General features: G+C 55.0%; 6 protein-coding genes across 6 annotated transcripts; 2 read left to right on the top strand and 4 right to left on the bottom strand.

The window, feature by feature from the left end:
• Positions 1-464: 464 nt before the first annotated feature.
• On the bottom strand, positions 465-2,443 carry B0I36DRAFT_395988 (uncharacterized protein; the record flags this gene model as incomplete). Its single annotated transcript, XM_046161537.1, has 3 exons — positions 465-1,250; positions 1,307-1,642; positions 1,694-2,443. The coding sequence occupies 3 exons, from the start codon at positions 2,441-2,443 to the stop codon at positions 657-659; spliced, it is 1,680 nt and encodes a 559-aa protein (XP_046005740.1). The 3' UTR covers positions 465-656.
• A 504-nt stretch (positions 2,444-2,947) lies between these two features.
• B0I36DRAFT_368731 (uncharacterized protein) lies at positions 2,948-4,619 on the bottom strand (the record flags this gene model as incomplete). The annotated part of the gene is made up of 5 exons (XM_046159661.1): positions 2,948-3,403; positions 3,461-3,634; positions 3,692-3,744; positions 3,802-4,135; positions 4,200-4,619. 5 exons carry the CDS (start codon positions 4,617-4,619, stop codon positions 2,948-2,950), a joined length of 1,437 nt encoding a protein of 478 aa, XP_046005739.1.
• A 1,750-nt stretch (positions 4,620-6,369) lies between these two features.
• B0I36DRAFT_42869 (uncharacterized protein) lies at positions 6,370-7,200 on the top strand. Its single transcript, XM_046162464.1, has one exon. It carries the CDS (start codon positions 6,560-6,562, stop codon positions 7,067-7,069), a length of 510 nt encoding a protein of 169 aa, XP_046005738.1. The 5' UTR covers positions 6,370-6,559; the 3' UTR covers positions 7,070-7,200.
• Positions 7,201-7,996: 796 nt separating this feature from the next.
• On the bottom strand, positions 7,997-10,203 carry B0I36DRAFT_336726 (lactose permease; the record flags this gene model as incomplete). Its single annotated transcript, XM_046155610.1, has 6 exons — positions 7,997-8,298; positions 8,422-8,652; positions 8,731-9,323; positions 9,391-9,652; positions 9,724-9,936; positions 9,999-10,203. The coding sequence occupies 6 exons, from the start codon at positions 10,201-10,203 to the stop codon at positions 8,186-8,188; spliced, it is 1,617 nt and encodes a 538-aa protein (XP_046005737.1). The 3' UTR covers positions 7,997-8,185.
• Positions 10,204-11,906: 1,703 nt separating this feature from the next.
• Positions 11,907-13,035, top strand: B0I36DRAFT_435941 (uncharacterized protein; the record flags this gene model as incomplete). Its single annotated transcript, XM_046162791.1, has 2 exons — positions 11,907-12,091; positions 12,598-13,035. Coding segments are annotated over 2 exons (623 nt in total), but the record flags the coding sequence as incomplete, so codon positions are not given.
• Positions 13,036-13,386: 351 nt separating this feature from the next.
• Positions 13,387-15,164, bottom strand: B0I36DRAFT_368728 (armadillo-type protein; the record flags this gene model as incomplete). Its single annotated transcript, XM_046159660.1, has 6 exons — positions 13,387-13,566; positions 13,633-13,918; positions 13,981-14,159; positions 14,233-14,444; positions 14,509-14,907; positions 15,014-15,164. The coding sequence occupies 6 exons, from the start codon at positions 15,162-15,164 to the stop codon at positions 13,387-13,389; spliced, it is 1,407 nt and encodes a 468-aa protein (XP_046005735.1).
• Between the last annotated feature and the right edge of the window lie 170 nt (positions 15,165-15,334).

Raw genomic sequence — 15,334 nt, 5'->3', positions numbered from 1 at the left:
TTCCACGGGAAGAGTCGTCCGGATTTGAATGTGAGTTGGGATTTCCAGAGTCTGCTGTCAGTTTTGAGGCGTCGAATCTGACTCTCAAGCTGACCAGGCGTCCATACTTCACAGCACGGCAAGAATGGCCTTGTCCACGATGCTCATACCATCGATGTCGACGCTGAAGCCGACAGGCTCTGGCGGGCAAGTGTTAGGCGCGGAATCGAGTTTGACACTCATGACGTCCTCCAGGGACTGGCAGAGTTATAGCTTCGGCGTCATGGGATGAGACTGTACGCCTCCGGGACGCCGTCCCGGACGCGTGACGCCAGATACTTGAGCACCACGATGATGTAGTTACGGCAGTAGCCTTCTCGCCGGACAGCCAAGTCGAACATGCCAACAATCGCAACGTCACGATTATCAAGAATCAGCAACGGGCCAGAAAGGAAGAGGGCGCAAGGTTTCAGGAGGCTAGCCAATACTCTCGAGGCCAGGCAATTGCACTGGATCGATTCTGGAGGGAGGGTTGGTGATCGTGTCCGTCGGGTTAAGCACAGCCACATGGTTCCGAATGGAGTTGACACGACGTGCAGTGCAGGATATCGTAGTCTTTGACGAAGATTTCAGGGGATACATATCTTCTCTTTTGAAAACTCTGAAAACTTGTTATTTTACATGAGTAGAATACCGTTGTGGTAGATCAAGCTCTTGGTTAGTGAAGTCCACCATTCCAATAACCCAGACATTTTTATCTCGAAACATGTCGAACGAGCTGTGCTGGTAGCTAGACATCGATCGGTGACTATACGTCGGCCCTGCGCTTTTGCTATGTAAAGGCGAAGCACTTCATTCTTGCCAACAGCCATTGGAGTGTCTAAAGAATCGAAGCGCACCTGACCAACAGCTGCGTGGCATCCCAATGATGATCGAAACAAAATGCCGATAATTCTCTGCTGTCCCGCATCCACGGAGCGACAGAAGCGAAACTCGGTGACGTCACCAAGTACGACTGATGAATGGAAGAAGTAGTCGTATAGGTTTGTGCGAGGATAGGGCGACGATGGCACTGGTATTGTCAGAAGCTCCGCGGTTGGATCCACAGCTTCGCTGGCACAAGCGAAACGCCGTACTCCGTCTTTGGCCATCCCGAAGTAGCAATGTCCCTGATTCCGCCGAAATGAGGCGAGATGCGTGACGGTGGGAGCCTGCCTTTGTGGTTTCGGCTGAGGGCCCAAGAGAGCGAGGCGCCCCTGACTTGTTCGCAGCTGCAGATCTGATCAATGCTCTTTGCCGTATATTCATCTAACACTGGTAGACTCACTAGGAAACCGAAGTCTATCCCCCTGCCATACGCCAAAATTTGCGAGATCGTTTCGTCCTTTCGAAGCGGGAAGTAAATCCAGATGCCACACTTTCTCCCGTCGTACATGACAGAGCTGACTCGCCGAGCGGGGAGCAAAATTTTGCAGCCCAGGTCCCAATAAATGGTATATCCGCTCGCATCGCACGGAAACTTGGCCATGAGGATGCGTTCTCCGCCCGGTACGTCTAGCGGAAATGCTCGAGGTTGGACGTGCTGCACTGGCGGGCAGTCCCATAAGTAGGATTGCGCGAGGTGTTTCTTACCACCTTGATGAAGGCTGCGCACCTTGAATCCCTACAAGGGCGAGTTAGAAGGCGCACGTCGGGTAGCGAATCGTCCACTCACGTCTGTCTCTATCGTCAAGTCTGTATTTCGATCGACTTCGAGAATTTCCCACCAGGTGTCAGGCATCTCCTGCGGCGGCTTCTGTCTGGAAGATAGTACAACTTGTCGGACGCCGATTGAGTTGTAACCAATATACAGGCAGGAAATGCTGGGGCTGCGATTGAGCAGGCGGAATCCTTCCCCTGGCACCTCGCCCAGTGATGATACGTATTCCACGCGCTCATAGCGCAAAGTTTGAGCCCAAATGACTGAAGAGAGTGGCATCTGGCATGTGGTGGTTGGAGAAGGTTCCGGAAGATCTTTGATCTGCTCAAGTGCGAGCATCGACAGAAAGTCTCCGTGCAGCACATAGTCCGCAATGAGAAGCCTGACTTCCAAGGGGAGGCGCGGCACGTCGAAGATCTGCACTGCAAAGTAAATGCGCAACCAAGCTATGCGCTCGCTGATCTCGGCTGCGCAGGGTTCATAGGAACCTGAAAGCGCAATCGCAAGGAGATGCCGGGGCAGCTTGAACTGGTGCGCTGCGCACTGAGCATGATAACTGACAGAGCCACTGTCAACTTCTTCAGAGAGTGCAGGGTTGCTCCCTGGATCACCGTCGAGGAACGTCAGCCACGCTGAATGGGTGATGTTCTGTAGAGGATAGGGCACGAACTTGCAACATCGTGGATCCAGAAACGACAAAGCGCACAGCGTGTGGGATTGCGGGCAGGCGCCATTTGGGTGGGGCACGGATTGAGGAGCAAACATCCGGATGGCAATGTCTTGCTACGCGCAAGGAACTTAAATACGCTTTTAGCAGCGTATGTAATAGCGTGAAAAGAAACCAAGAACAAAATGTGAGACATTAACTGCTCGACACGAGAATATGCAATTTTCAGGTGGCAAGTACTAGCTAGCAGTGCACGCCGAACCTAGGCTTTGCATGCTGAATGCGGTAGTGGCTGCACAAGTAGGCTGGAACAAGTTCGACGAAAACATGCCATGGTGAGATCTTGTATTGATTGCTAAGCCTCCTAATCATGTCAATTGTGAATCTGATCCTGTTGAAGGATACTGACGTGCATACGTTCATTGGACTCGATATCGTCATGGACGTGCTGGGACTCCCTGCCGCCCGTGGCCGTGATGCATTGCGTCGGCTCGAAGTGAGCCGAGTCTCGATAAGTTCCGCTCCGTAGTTCGTGGTCGTTCATGTCGTTATAATTAATCTTGTTCGTTTGCATCGGTCTCGTACAAGTCCACCCTCATCGTTTAGTACAGTCGCTCCTGGTAGCGGTCTGCAAAGTGGTGGCCTTCATCGGAGAGGGTCCCGGTGGTGCTGGACGCTGAGACACTGTCGTGATCCATGTCGTAGCCCTCGTAGCCACGACGAGCATCGCGGGCCATCAGCATGTTGTAGGTCCCATAGTGGCCAAACGCGCTGGAGGAGCCAACAGCAGGGTAGGGCAGGCCGTGGGCCATCGAGTGATGCGGTGCCTGGGGCACGGGGTAGTGACGAGACGGGACAGCCGGCGCCGAGGTGACGGTGTTGACCTTGCGGTCCTTGCCACGGCCCTTGATACCCTTGTTGCTGTTCTTGTAGTGAATGGCGAAGTGCTCGAAGAGCTCCTTGTCGTCGCCTTGCAGCTCGCCTCCAGCCTGGAGAATGCCCGCAAACTTGGCGGTCAGTGTCTTGATGGTCTCGGCGTGGAATTTGTTTTGATGCGTCTAGACGATCGTTAGTGCTGGGCTTTGTGGGAGTGGCGATGGCCGAAGACAACGTACCTTCATGTTACCGAGCTGGCTGAACTTCTTCTGGCAGCCGTCTAGTCTGCAGCTGAAGCGCTTGAAGTTGTTGTGAACCTCCTTGTGTGCCCGAACGTTGCCACGCTGCGCGAATGCCTTGCCACAGATTTCGCAGCGGTAAGGCGTCTCGTCCGTGTGGCGACACTCGTGTGTCTGCAAAGCCGTGATTAGCGTGCTGCTGATTGAAGTTCAGTATGGGGGGTGGCTTACCTTGACGTTGCCGAGCTGCGAGAACCTTTGGCCACAGCCGGTTGTTTGCAAAGCTGGTTCCTGTTAGTTCCTCTTCTTCACCAGGAAGAGAACAAAGCAGCTAGGTCTACTTACATAGGGCTTCTCGCCGCTGTGAGATCTCTCGTGGATGCCAAGGTGGCTCTTCTGGGCAAACCTCTTGTTGCACTGGGGCAGACTGCACATGTGGCGCCCCCGCGAGGTGCGAGAGCCGGTTCCAGTCGCCTCTGGGCTTGTGCCTGGGGAGCAAGACTTGATCTTCGATTCATGGTGCGGCGGTGATGGGTAACGGGCCTCAACGCGCTCGACAGGCGCAGGTGTCTGGGCCGCCTCGTCCTGTACTTGGATAGTCTTCATGAGGGTGTCGACATCGGTGTGGAACACGGTCTGCTTTTCGGGGTCGGCGGCGATGATTGGTGTGATGGTCTTGCTAACGATGGCGTCTTTCATGGAGACTGGCGAAGAAGGGGACATGAACTGCTCGCTCCACGTTGGAGGCGTGGAGCTGGTCCTGGATGTAGCTCTGATGCCGAGTGTCCCGCATGTAGTTCATGCTCGCATCATTGTCTTCGGCGTCCATACACATCATGCGCGGCCAGTCGTCCTGGTAGCGTCTAAAGGAAGGCAGCAGGCTCGCAGGGGAGGGCGGCGTTACGCAGCAGACAAATCCGTATTGTGGGTGTCCTTGGTAGTGCGGTGCGGGCATGGCCATGGGAGGAGCCATGGTGTAAGTGTTGCCAACCAAGTAGTGGGAAGCATCAACCGGTCGCTGCATAGCCGCAGGAGTTGTAGCACGGGCATCGTATTGGACGACAGCCGTTCCGTCGATGAGACCATATTCCGGAGATGGTGGCTGAGTTGTCCAGCGGTTCCAGCCAGGAGCTGCTGGCGGAGTAGTCGACAGAGCCATGTCGATATCGTGCTCGAGGTCGACCAAGCGGAGAGAGGGCAAGAGTCCAAGAGCTCGGGATACAGAGAACGCAAGGCTCGGGTTCTTTCTACACAGCCAAGTTGGCGAAGGCGTCCAGTATATTCGAGTTGGTTCGTGGGGACGATGGATGGCAAATTCGAGGATGCTGTGCGGCAGTCCCCAAAGATTGAGATGATGGTGTGTGTAGTGCTGTGATAGTGTGAACAGTGTTGTGAAAAGACAAAAGACCACCTGATGAGATAAGAGAGACACACATGTCGTGAGTTGATGTTGTGACGTGTTGTAGTTGAGCTCCAAGTCTGAGACCCGAGAGGAGGAGGGCAGAGGTCGAATAAGTACGACGATCGAGATGTGTAGCCGTCAACTCGAGATCGTGCCCTGGGTTTAGCCAAGGACATGGGGGCCCCCAGGCCTCGAGATTGGCATAGCTATACGGAGCACAGAGTACCAGATACCTGGCCAGCGTCCCTGGCAGATCATTCGAGGCCCAGGGTTGGCTGCGACGAGCCGGGCTGCCAAAAGTGACAGAAAGCCACGGCCAGCAAGGCTGGTACGTACCTTCGCAAGCTACTGCTGGGCCAGCATTAGTCTCGCGGCCGGAAGGTCTCCTTGGGGTTCCGGGGGCTGCCCTGGGTGAGCACGATCTTAGATTTCAGAGACCTGGCTTGGCTATGCGCACGCCCTCCCTGCCACCCGTGATCCCAGCCCCAGCTGTCATTGTCGGCAGCATGTCTCATGCTCCCAAAAGGCTGGTGTCCAGATGAAGCACATTGCAAGAGTGAACAGATCGGTGAGCAGATCTCACACTGTACGAGCACGTCGACAACGACGTAAGTGCCTGCTCTGTCATCTTTTTGTCGTCTGATCGTGCGAAGTTATGGCTTTTCCAAGCGGATCGCCAGCTTCTTGAGTGACTTTGCACGTGCTTCACAGTCTCCTGCTCTGCTGGCCAGTTGGCGGCGGCATTTGCAAAGTTTCCTTATGCTCCTTCATCCTACGGAGGGAGGGCTGATGCTGCATCTGCCAGTTTATTGGTCAGACGGAAGTCCCCTGAACCATGTTCTCTCCAACAATTTGCTGCAGTCCAACAAGATGATGTTCAGAACAGAGGATGATACGGACATGCCATCTGGCCCGGTTGGCAAATTTAACACGCTGCATTTCAGAGTTCTCGCTTGCGCGTTGGACTTCTTACAACATACTTGTTCCTGCCTCGACTCGAGTGTCTGCCCTTGTTGAGCTGTGGCTAGCTAGGTCGTAGAATGTGTGGCGCATCGTGGTGTGGTAGCAGCCGCAGATCGCCAACAAGGATGATCACACACCAACTCGAGGAGCTGAGAGCAATTGCAGGGTTCGCCTTAGTTTCGCCAACCTTCTGGCCAGAACGTCACAGGAAGCAACTCTGCCTTGCCTTGTCGTTGGGGTGCTGATCGCCCAGAGAGTTATCTCTGCGCAAGCCTTGTGTCCAGAAGCGCTGCCACCTCCACAAAGGTGCGACTCGCGGAGCTGTGCCCGCTCTAGAGAAGCTGGGCAAGACATGTGAGCAAAGAAATTGCATACTGTAGGCTTGGACGGGGCTTCTCGTAACCACCCAATGGTGTCTCCAGCCAGTTATATGCGCCACTCGAGGTTGCAAGACAAGGAGACACTGAATGACGCCACAAGGCGTCTCCCTGCGATTGCCAGCTTCGCGACCTGCGGAAGCTTTCTCATCTGACTGCGCGGAAGACTGGCCGTGGGACCGCGACAATACGGACGGGGTGCTTCGGAGCGTCGATATGATTGTGACGTTTCGTGACCCGATGACAAGGCAGTCAGTAAGCAGTACCTAGGCGACAGCTCGACCCGTTCGTCTGTATGCTCGAGACGACGACTTGGAGCTGTCGGAGCTTCGGAAGCCACAGGGACGCGACGCGGGCATGGCGCTAGAGAGAGTTCGCGCCGGCGACGGGATCAACCGTCGTGGACCTCCAAGCTCTTATGGTTTCTTTTTGTCGAGAGTCGGGGCGGGCGGGATTAATTGTTGTGGGAGGCTTCACGCGTGGCCTGGTGCTTTGCGGCGGCGTCCGGAGAAGCTTCCGTTCCGTGCATTGTGCGGAGGGGCTTCGGGGCTCGTCTCCACGGCCGGTCTTGTTGTTCGCTCGTCGAGCCGCGGACCGCGACGCAGAAAGAGCAGTTGCACAGTGACTGGCAGGCCGTTCCAACGTGTTTGCCACGAGTCTATCGACGATGCAAGAGCACGCCAACAACGCAGTCGGCCTGATGGACCTCGTGGCTCCGGGTCGGCAGCCGGAACAACAGCTGTGTCTACGCTTTCGTACATACTGCTAGATATGCGGACAGGTGGAAAAAGTCTCAGCTGTCGACATAGCCAAGGCGGCTGGTCCGTCGTGGACCACGGGACGGCCTGGAATCACGGCGGGCGGTGATGGATGGGAGAAGGGGGGTCGACGGGGCGAGCAGCGAGTGCCGAGATCATCGTCATCTTGTCGGCGAGATTTGCTGCAGGTGAGTTGAGACCCAGCTCGCCAGGTGACGGGCGAGACGCGGGCCTTGGACGGGATGCAGATGAGATTCTGAGGATCATGAGATGGGGCGGGGCACGCACGGCAGAGACAATTGAGCCACACGGCAGCCTCACAGCTGCGCCGTCCAGTAGTGCGCACGACTAGTCCAGTGCCCCACGCAGAGACCCCCACGCAGAGACCCCTGTCGCTCTCGAGGTGGATATCCCACAGCTCTGCCGGCCTCTCGTCCATCACAGACTCTCGCCCTGCTTCATAAAAACACAGCAACTCCCCTGCCTGCCAGCCAGCCAGCCTTGGACGTTCACCAGAAGCCGCATCCTGTCGTTTGAATCACGACCAGGCAATGCGCCAAGAAATTAAGACTTCTAATGCCGTGTCGTCATGCCTACCTACCTGTAGGTACTTATATAATCACTTGACCATGTTTGTACGGGCGAACTGATATTGCTGATCGTGCAGGGCGTGTCCCAGTCCCCGATATGCTATTTTTGGACGCCCTTTCAGTCCCGTTCTAGAAGGTGGTGTGCCCGCTGTTTCATGGGACGGGCTCTGGTTTACAGGCAACTCAAAGCCATAATTCAGAGACGGTTTAGGCTTTCCAGCATTCGGATTACCAATAGCGGTTGTTGAAGCAGAGCGCTACAGCCTTTATAAAGTGTTAAGCTGTGCTTCCACACGCATGCATCAACGTCAATCCTTCGAGATCACACCAAGCTCTGTCCTTATCAACGCATCTGATTCGCTAATGACAATGCCGGAGCGTCAGCATTCGGATCTGCCTTCTTGCCTGATCACGTTTCACGCGGTGTTGATGCAAACTGATTGATGTCCAGAAGGCATAGGGTTTGATCATTCTGAAAGTATGTGAGATGGAGTTATCATGGCAAAACACGAAAGCTTTCCACCAACCCGCCCCCACCGCATTAGTTTCCAAATATACGATATCAAACTGACGACACCCGCAGATGTCGTCCTGCTTTCCACGTCATCCGAGGTGGGATCACGAAAGGAACTAGATTAGACATCCGTGCGCTTCTCCTCGATGCTGACGGTCGGGTTGATCTCGTCGCCGTGGATGCGCTTCTCGACGGCCGCGGTGGCCCTGTTGTTGAGCTCATCGCTCTCGAACACTATTGACGAGGGGAAGAAAAAGCAGTTAGCATTGATACCGAGACAGCGTTTCAACATAGTCTTGCAAGCCAGGAAGCGAGCCAGCAGGCAGGCGGAAGGTATATCACTGCAGAAAGACTTACGGAAAGCAAGCTCCTCGAGGGTGCGGCCCTGGGTCTCCGGGTACAGGAAGAACACGATGATGCCCTCAAACGCAATCCAGCCACAATAGATGGCCATGTACTTCCAGCCAATGGCGGTGAGGGCGTACGGGTTAACGTTGTTGGAGAAGAAGAGGCCGCACTTGCCGAACATCTGCTGGATGCCGATACCGCGATTGCGCTGTCCGTAGGGCCAGAGCTCGAGCAGGTAGGCTATTGAGAAGCGATGTGTCAGTAACCGTGGTCGTGTCATAGGAACGAGGGGAGATCGAGTCAGGCCAAGAGACTTACTGTAGGTCAGGGCGTTGTTGCCGATGTTGTAGGTGGGCTGCCAGGAGAAGTAGAAGAACAGAGCCGCAATGCCCGCCGAAGGGTTGGTCGTGTTGTTGTCCTTGGCGACCTGAAGGCTGTAGAAAGAGACCGTCATGCCGATATAGACCAGGAGCATGAGACCAGCGGACGTCATAAAGGCGATGCGGCGCTTGAACCTCGTGACGTAGATGGCGATGATGACAGCGGTGAGCAGGGACCAGCACTGGTTGGCGATGTTGATACGGGTCTTGGCGTAGGAGTTGGTGTAGCCCATCATCTCGTAGAGCAGGTTCGAGTAGTAGGACAGGAGGGAGTTACCAGACAGCTGGGTGAAGAGACCAAGGAAGATGGAGACGACGGTGCGGCGGCGCATTCCAGGTGCGGAGACGGCGGACCACCATGTCTGCTTGGCGCTCTCCATCTCGAGCTTGATCGTAGTCCGGATCTGCTCCATCTCAGCCTTGACGAGCAGCGAGTCGGCATCGCCCTCGCCGTGGTACTTGACCAAGATCGCCATGGCCTCATCGTCGCGGCCCTTGCTGACCAGCCAACGTGGGCTTTCAGGGAGGAGGCTGTGTTTCCGTTAGCAAGACATTGTGGAAGAAGAGAGGGACGTCAAAGTCGCTCGAGGAGACTCACAAGACAGTGGCAACCTGCAAGACTGACGGCGCGATCTGGAGGAGAGACGGGAGTCTCCAGGCCCAGTCGCCATCGATCGTAACCGTACCCAGGGCGATGCCAGCAGCAAGGATGGCGCCCAGGAAGTAGGAAGCATTGAAGAACGACGTCAGAATAGCACGCTCCTTGGGGTGGGCCAGTTCTCCGATCAAGGCAGAGCCGCCGATGATGGCAAAGAGAATGCCGACACCCAGGATTATACGCGCAATGATGTACATGGCGACTGCACAGATTGGGTCAGCCTGTCTGGCCTCACACAATTGGCCCGGCTCTGGGTACGGGAGCGAGACGTACCGTGCTGGGCGAATCCCTGGATAAGAGCGCCAACCATCATGATGAGAGATCCAGACATGATGGACCACCGGCGACCGAATTTGTTGTTCAGCCAGGGGGCGATGGGGACGGCGAAGATGGTACCGAGCTGGTAGCAGGCGTTCATGAAGCCCAAAAGGCTGGGGTTGATATCGACCTTATTGGTCTTGGGATTAATGTAGCCGTCGCCAAAGTCTGCATCACCACCACCAGTCAGCACTGCGCGGGATTGTGCGCAAACAAAGGAAGCAACCCACATCTGTTGAACGTGTCCGAGTACTGCAGCGTGTTGAGCAGCTGCGAGTCGAAGCCCGAGGTGATCTCGACACCCATGCAGCAGATGAAGAGCCACACGTACATGACGCGCAAGTTGGGCTTCTTGTACCACGGCACCTTGTCCTCTTCGACGAGGCGGGTGACGATGGGGTCGGCCGTGTGGCCCATGGTCTTGTTGGAGGCCATGATAGCGGTCGCGCAGCAGCGATGGCGAGACTGTCTTGTCGAATGTCGGTGGACTCGCGTGAGCTGGAGGAGACCTGGGATGTCAAGAAGAGTAGCAGCAGCTGCCCCGGACTAAGTAGCAGACAGCGAAGCCCTCAATCGGGTAATTACCCTCGCATGATTCCTGTCATCCACGCACATACCCCGGACCCCAGACCTGGGGCCGACCCCGGGAGCTGGAAAGTTCGTGGGGGACCCGCTTCGACACTTTATCCAGAAGCCGGACGCCGGGACCATTGGCCTAGCTTGTTAAAGCTTGGCATGCGGGAGGATGAATCCCCAGCCCGGCAAATCGCAGCCGCAGCCCCCGCTCAGGGGCTCGGAAAAGTGGTGCCACGACAGGTCACTCACTCGCCACGTTCGCGGCCGCACGCAAAAAGGCAGCAGTGCGTCCGACTCTCTGCTCGTAAGGGCATTGGCTGGAGACGGCCCGACTAGCCAAGGCCCTCTTGGAAAGCTTGCAGCATCTTGGCCCCTGCTCGGCCGCGGCTTGTCCTCGCCGAGGTCCTGGCTGACCAACTGCATGCAACAACCCGGAAGAAGGCTACCAGCCTGTCCGACTTTGCCCATTTCCGGCCGTCCAACATGCACATCACAGAGTCGAGTATTGCCGGTCCGCCCAGCCGGGTCCGGATCCGAGCTGGGTCTTCCATTGATGGTCCGCTGGCCAGAGCTGACAGCCCAGACAGTGCAACGGATGGACAGTCCCTGGAGCCAAGACCCTGCCTAAGCTGCCAAGATCAAGCAGCCAGTAATAAGCTCACGAGTGTTTGGGGTAAGCCAGGCTTTGGCCCCTCAATCCGGCAACTTGCATATCCTGCGCGCCAGTTGAGCTCCTCCATCCTTCAATGTAATGGGAATCATGATGGGTGTTTTCCAAACGACGAGGTGCCGAGCGCGCCGGTGGCTGAAGTGGGACTCGGCTTCGGAGAGCCATGAGCGCGAGGACGAAGGCAAGGCCGCAACAAGCGACTAGCATGGACCACGTTGCTTTCACGCGGTTTGGAGGACAACGCCGACTGGATCAGACAGAGCGTCTCGCAATGCCCACTGGGCTTCAGCATCATGGATATGGCATCGCCAACTACATGCAAAGATTAAACATAGCAGTCTGTAAGGGGTAGTGCAGTAGCGTTGCGCCCTAGCACTCAAATTGTGTGCACCCCAGCATAACGCCTCACGACAGGAGCTGCCCAGTATTTGTGTGCATGCTCGGCGTAAGCCGGGGATAGACCAGCAAGTCCGCATAAGCGAGATGTGCAAATATGCAAGCTACCCCAGGTCGTCCAGCTGCTCGACGAAGTCCCTGGAAGCATTGGGTCAAAGACGGAACCAGCCGGCTGGCCGGTCAGTCAGTCCGACTGTCGTCAGCTATATGTACAGCTCTGAGCGAATTAAAAGACTGAGTAAGGGAGCGAGGCATCATAGACACAATCATCATGACCGAAGGAAGACTGCGAGGCTTCACGCCGGCAATGCACAAAGACCTAACGCGCTCTGGTCCAATCACTTGTCTGCATCGAACCGATATCTTGATTCTTCCCCGAGGCGCAACCATCAAGCGGCCAGCATGGCAATGGCTCGGCCAACCTTTGCGACAGACACTCCAGACCAAAAGCAAGTCGATCAAACCTGCATGTAGCCACCTTCTCATCACTCTTTATTGATGCGATGCGAAGCTCTTAGAGCAGATCAGGCATTCATTGAGGCCCTGCACCATCGTGTCGAAAGCTCGATGGCCGAAGTGTTGCTTGTGACACGTGCGCGATCGCGACGAGCCAATGAGTCGCAGCTGCAAGAGCACCCGCCAAGTTTGCGGTCTACGGTCGACTTCGACTCCATGTGCGAGGTACGAGGTAACTTACTCATTCGTCATCATGAGAAATAAGTGACGTGGACATCCCATCATCGTCTAGCGCGCAAGCACTTCCTCAGCAAATCCGCCCCCCTCTCCGTCACCAGTGCTACAGCGAAAACTGTCGGCTTCCATCATCAAAGGAAATTCGATAACTAATCGAGTACTGTACCGCACAGTTGAAACGTTGTCCGCGAAAGTGACTTTGCCATTCGCCAGTTCCAGGTCCATGCTCGACACACGTACACAGTCATGGTTAATACTACGCCGAAAAGGGTAGCCATACCTTCCAGGAATCAAAAGGGCAATCAACCCTTCAGAAATAGGCTGCAGCACTTTGACGTGCTCGAAGCCATTCTCTCTCTTTTCATTCCCCTCCACAACAGTGATTGCTGCGCAAACAGGCATCTTCTAACCATCGAAGACCGCATGCAAAAGACCGGTGACGAAGCGATAGTCTCCACAGCACAGCAATGGAGAGCCGTCTTTCTTTTTACAAGATCTTCCCAAACAACAAGCCCCAAGGAATCCCGATCAACCAAAGTACCATCACCCACGACCTCACCCTCCCGATCCTCCCCCCGCTTCGCGAGACCGACACGCTTGAAACAATCGCTTGCAAATACGAGGCCTTCGCCGCAAGTGTCGAAGCCGGTAGCAGCATTGCGGTCCGCACCGGTACATACCGTCCCGACTCAGGCGATAACAACAAGGTCGATATCCCGGCGCTGGAGATCGCGGAGACACAAGTCATCAGCGAAATGGTTACTCTCGCGGATGTGAAAAAGGCCCTCGTCGAGGCAGAGTTGCGAAAACTGCACGAAAGCATTCAGGCTGCATGTGATGTAATTCGACTTCGCGCAGACACTATCAGGGTGAAAATACCGGGGAGCAAAGCTAATCGGAAACGTGTGCGGGAGTTCCAGCCAGTAGCATGACCTCGATTTGTTAGTACGACGCGAGGAGAGGTAGAATCGGGAACGTCAAGGGCAGCAGCACTAATCATGGGGAAGTGCGAAGCTCTTATATCGTGCGCTTATGTATCTTATACATCAAAGGTTTCCACGTTGGTGATGGGGGAACATTCCTTTCGCGCTCTTTTGGCCTATTAAAGGCATTGTGTCGCTCGTCCGTCTGCTTCCGATGTCCAGTCTCAGGGCAGACCAAACCACGGTTCCCGTGCTCGGCTTTGCCACTAAAAGAGGGAACGTTTAGGTCTCACTACTAGAGCCTCAGTCTTCTGGCCTCGTGACGTGTTTAATCGCAAACTACCGGAACTCCCTTTTCAGTCATATCTCCTCGTCCCCAATGTCGGACGGCTTTAACAAGCCGCCGACCTTCGATGTCCGCTCGTGCTTAGCAGCAAGATTGTTACGATCTTCTTGATCCTTCTCGACAACGTAGAGCTCGACGTCATCATCGGCGAACTCCTTCAGCGAGATCAGGAAGTCGCGGACATGATGGCGGAACTGTGCGTGGACGTCAAGATCAGAATTCCACCTGGAGGTTGGGAGTTACGTGGCGTAGGAGACCACCGAAGTAGTTAACGAGATAGTCTTGTTACTTATGCTACTGGGTGTTCCGTCCGAGTAGACCGGACCTTGGATCTTTGGCGTCGTGCCATCGGCAGGGTGGACAAGGCAAAGCATGCGCATGGGCAGCATGCTCTGCGTCTCGAAGCCGGCCTTGTGATCGGGGTCGCACAGCGCAAAGAAGACGTGGTCTAGAATCGTCGAAAAGAACTGCTGAAAGAAGGCGGTCGCAGTCTGGGCATAGGTCTTTTGGCGATGTTCGTAACGAGCTTCAGGCCCATATTCAGACCTGCACCCTCGATATCACGGTTGTCATGCTTACTGGCCTACATGCAGGCATCGATGACGAACTTTAACTGCCGGTTGTTGAGCTCGAGCAGAGCAGGGAAGCAGTGCCGGCTGATGGCTCTGAGAAGGTTGAAGAGCCCGACGCGGTGCTCGGGGAACTCGCAGAAGTCTTTGTTGATCATCTCAAGCGTGCACTCGAGGACGTTCTGCATGATGATTGGAAATTGGTCCTCCATCAATTCCTGCGAAGGGTTAGACATGCGAAATGGAGGGAAAGTGGGAAGTAGAACGGCATGCCGTTAACTGCGTGATTACCACAGACATGGCACGAAGGACCTCTGCGCCGCGGGCACCTGGCACATTGCGGTTGTAGTTGACCAGGACGGGATCAAGAAGCGGAGGCACCATTTGCGCCCGGACAGCTCGTAGGTCTACAACCTTCTCGACGTAGGTCTCGATCAACTTTAGGATCTCCTTCTTGATGGCTCTAGAACCTCGTACTTTGGGCGTTCGCGGCGCAATTGCACCTGTAATATGTTAGAGAAGAGCGAATAACACGGTTGTGACTTATATCAGAAGCTTACCCATCACGAGCGACAGCCTCCGAGATTAGCAGACTTGTTGCGCGGTACATTTCCAACATATCCATATAGATCCGGCCAATTTGAGGGCCGAAGTAGCCGCCGATCGAAGAGCAAGCAGAGACGTTGGTCTTCATGATGTTTCCAATGATCTTGATCGTCTCGGAGTCCTCTAGAATCCCGGGACCCTGAGTTGCAGCACGGATAATATCATCCCACGCAGCATTGGCAGTAGGCATGAGCTCCGCCAGCAGGCTCTCCTGCTGGTGCTTGTTGCTCTGTGCCGCAACCATATGGCCACAGGCTTTGTAGAAGGTATGAATCTGTTGCCGAGTGAGATCGCAAGTAATGTGCTGCAGGTTGCGAACGATCTCCTTGATGAACGGCTCGCTCTCGCTAGGTTGCAGAGCTATGAAGTGCGGCGATCTTCATGAAAGTGTCGCATGCCATGTCCTGCACACCTGTTTGACTGTTAGTGGACGTCTCAAGTAAAACTCGCCGGATAAAATGCTTACCCTCATGAGATTCGCGCATGAACTCGAAGAGCTCGTTGACGACCGTTCTGAGGAACTTCCAGTGAGCCTTACGGAAGCGAGGATACTGGCCAACAATATAATACATAATGTTGGAGGCGACGATAGCCTTGTCGCCCTTGCCATACTTCATCTCAGGTTTTAGAGACTCTGAATGGCCGTCAGGAGGAAATGCTTCTCTGTCTCTTCGTTCATGATAAGCGAAATGGAACCGATTGCCCAGAAAAGCACGTTACAGTTGTGCCATGACCATTTAGTTCCGTCAACTACATTTGAGAGCTTGTCGGTCATGATCTGTTCAGT

This window comes from Microdochium trichocladiopsis (genome assembly GCF_020744255.1).
Source record: "Microdochium trichocladiopsis strain MPI-CAGE-CH-0230 chromosome Unknown B0I36scaffold_12, whole genome shotgun sequence".
NCBI classification, from domain to species: domain Eukaryota; kingdom Fungi; phylum Ascomycota; class Sordariomycetes; order Xylariales; family Microdochiaceae; genus Microdochium; species Microdochium trichocladiopsis.
Note: the sequence above shows the minus strand (reverse complement) of the source record. Positions and strands in the feature narration are given on the sequence as shown.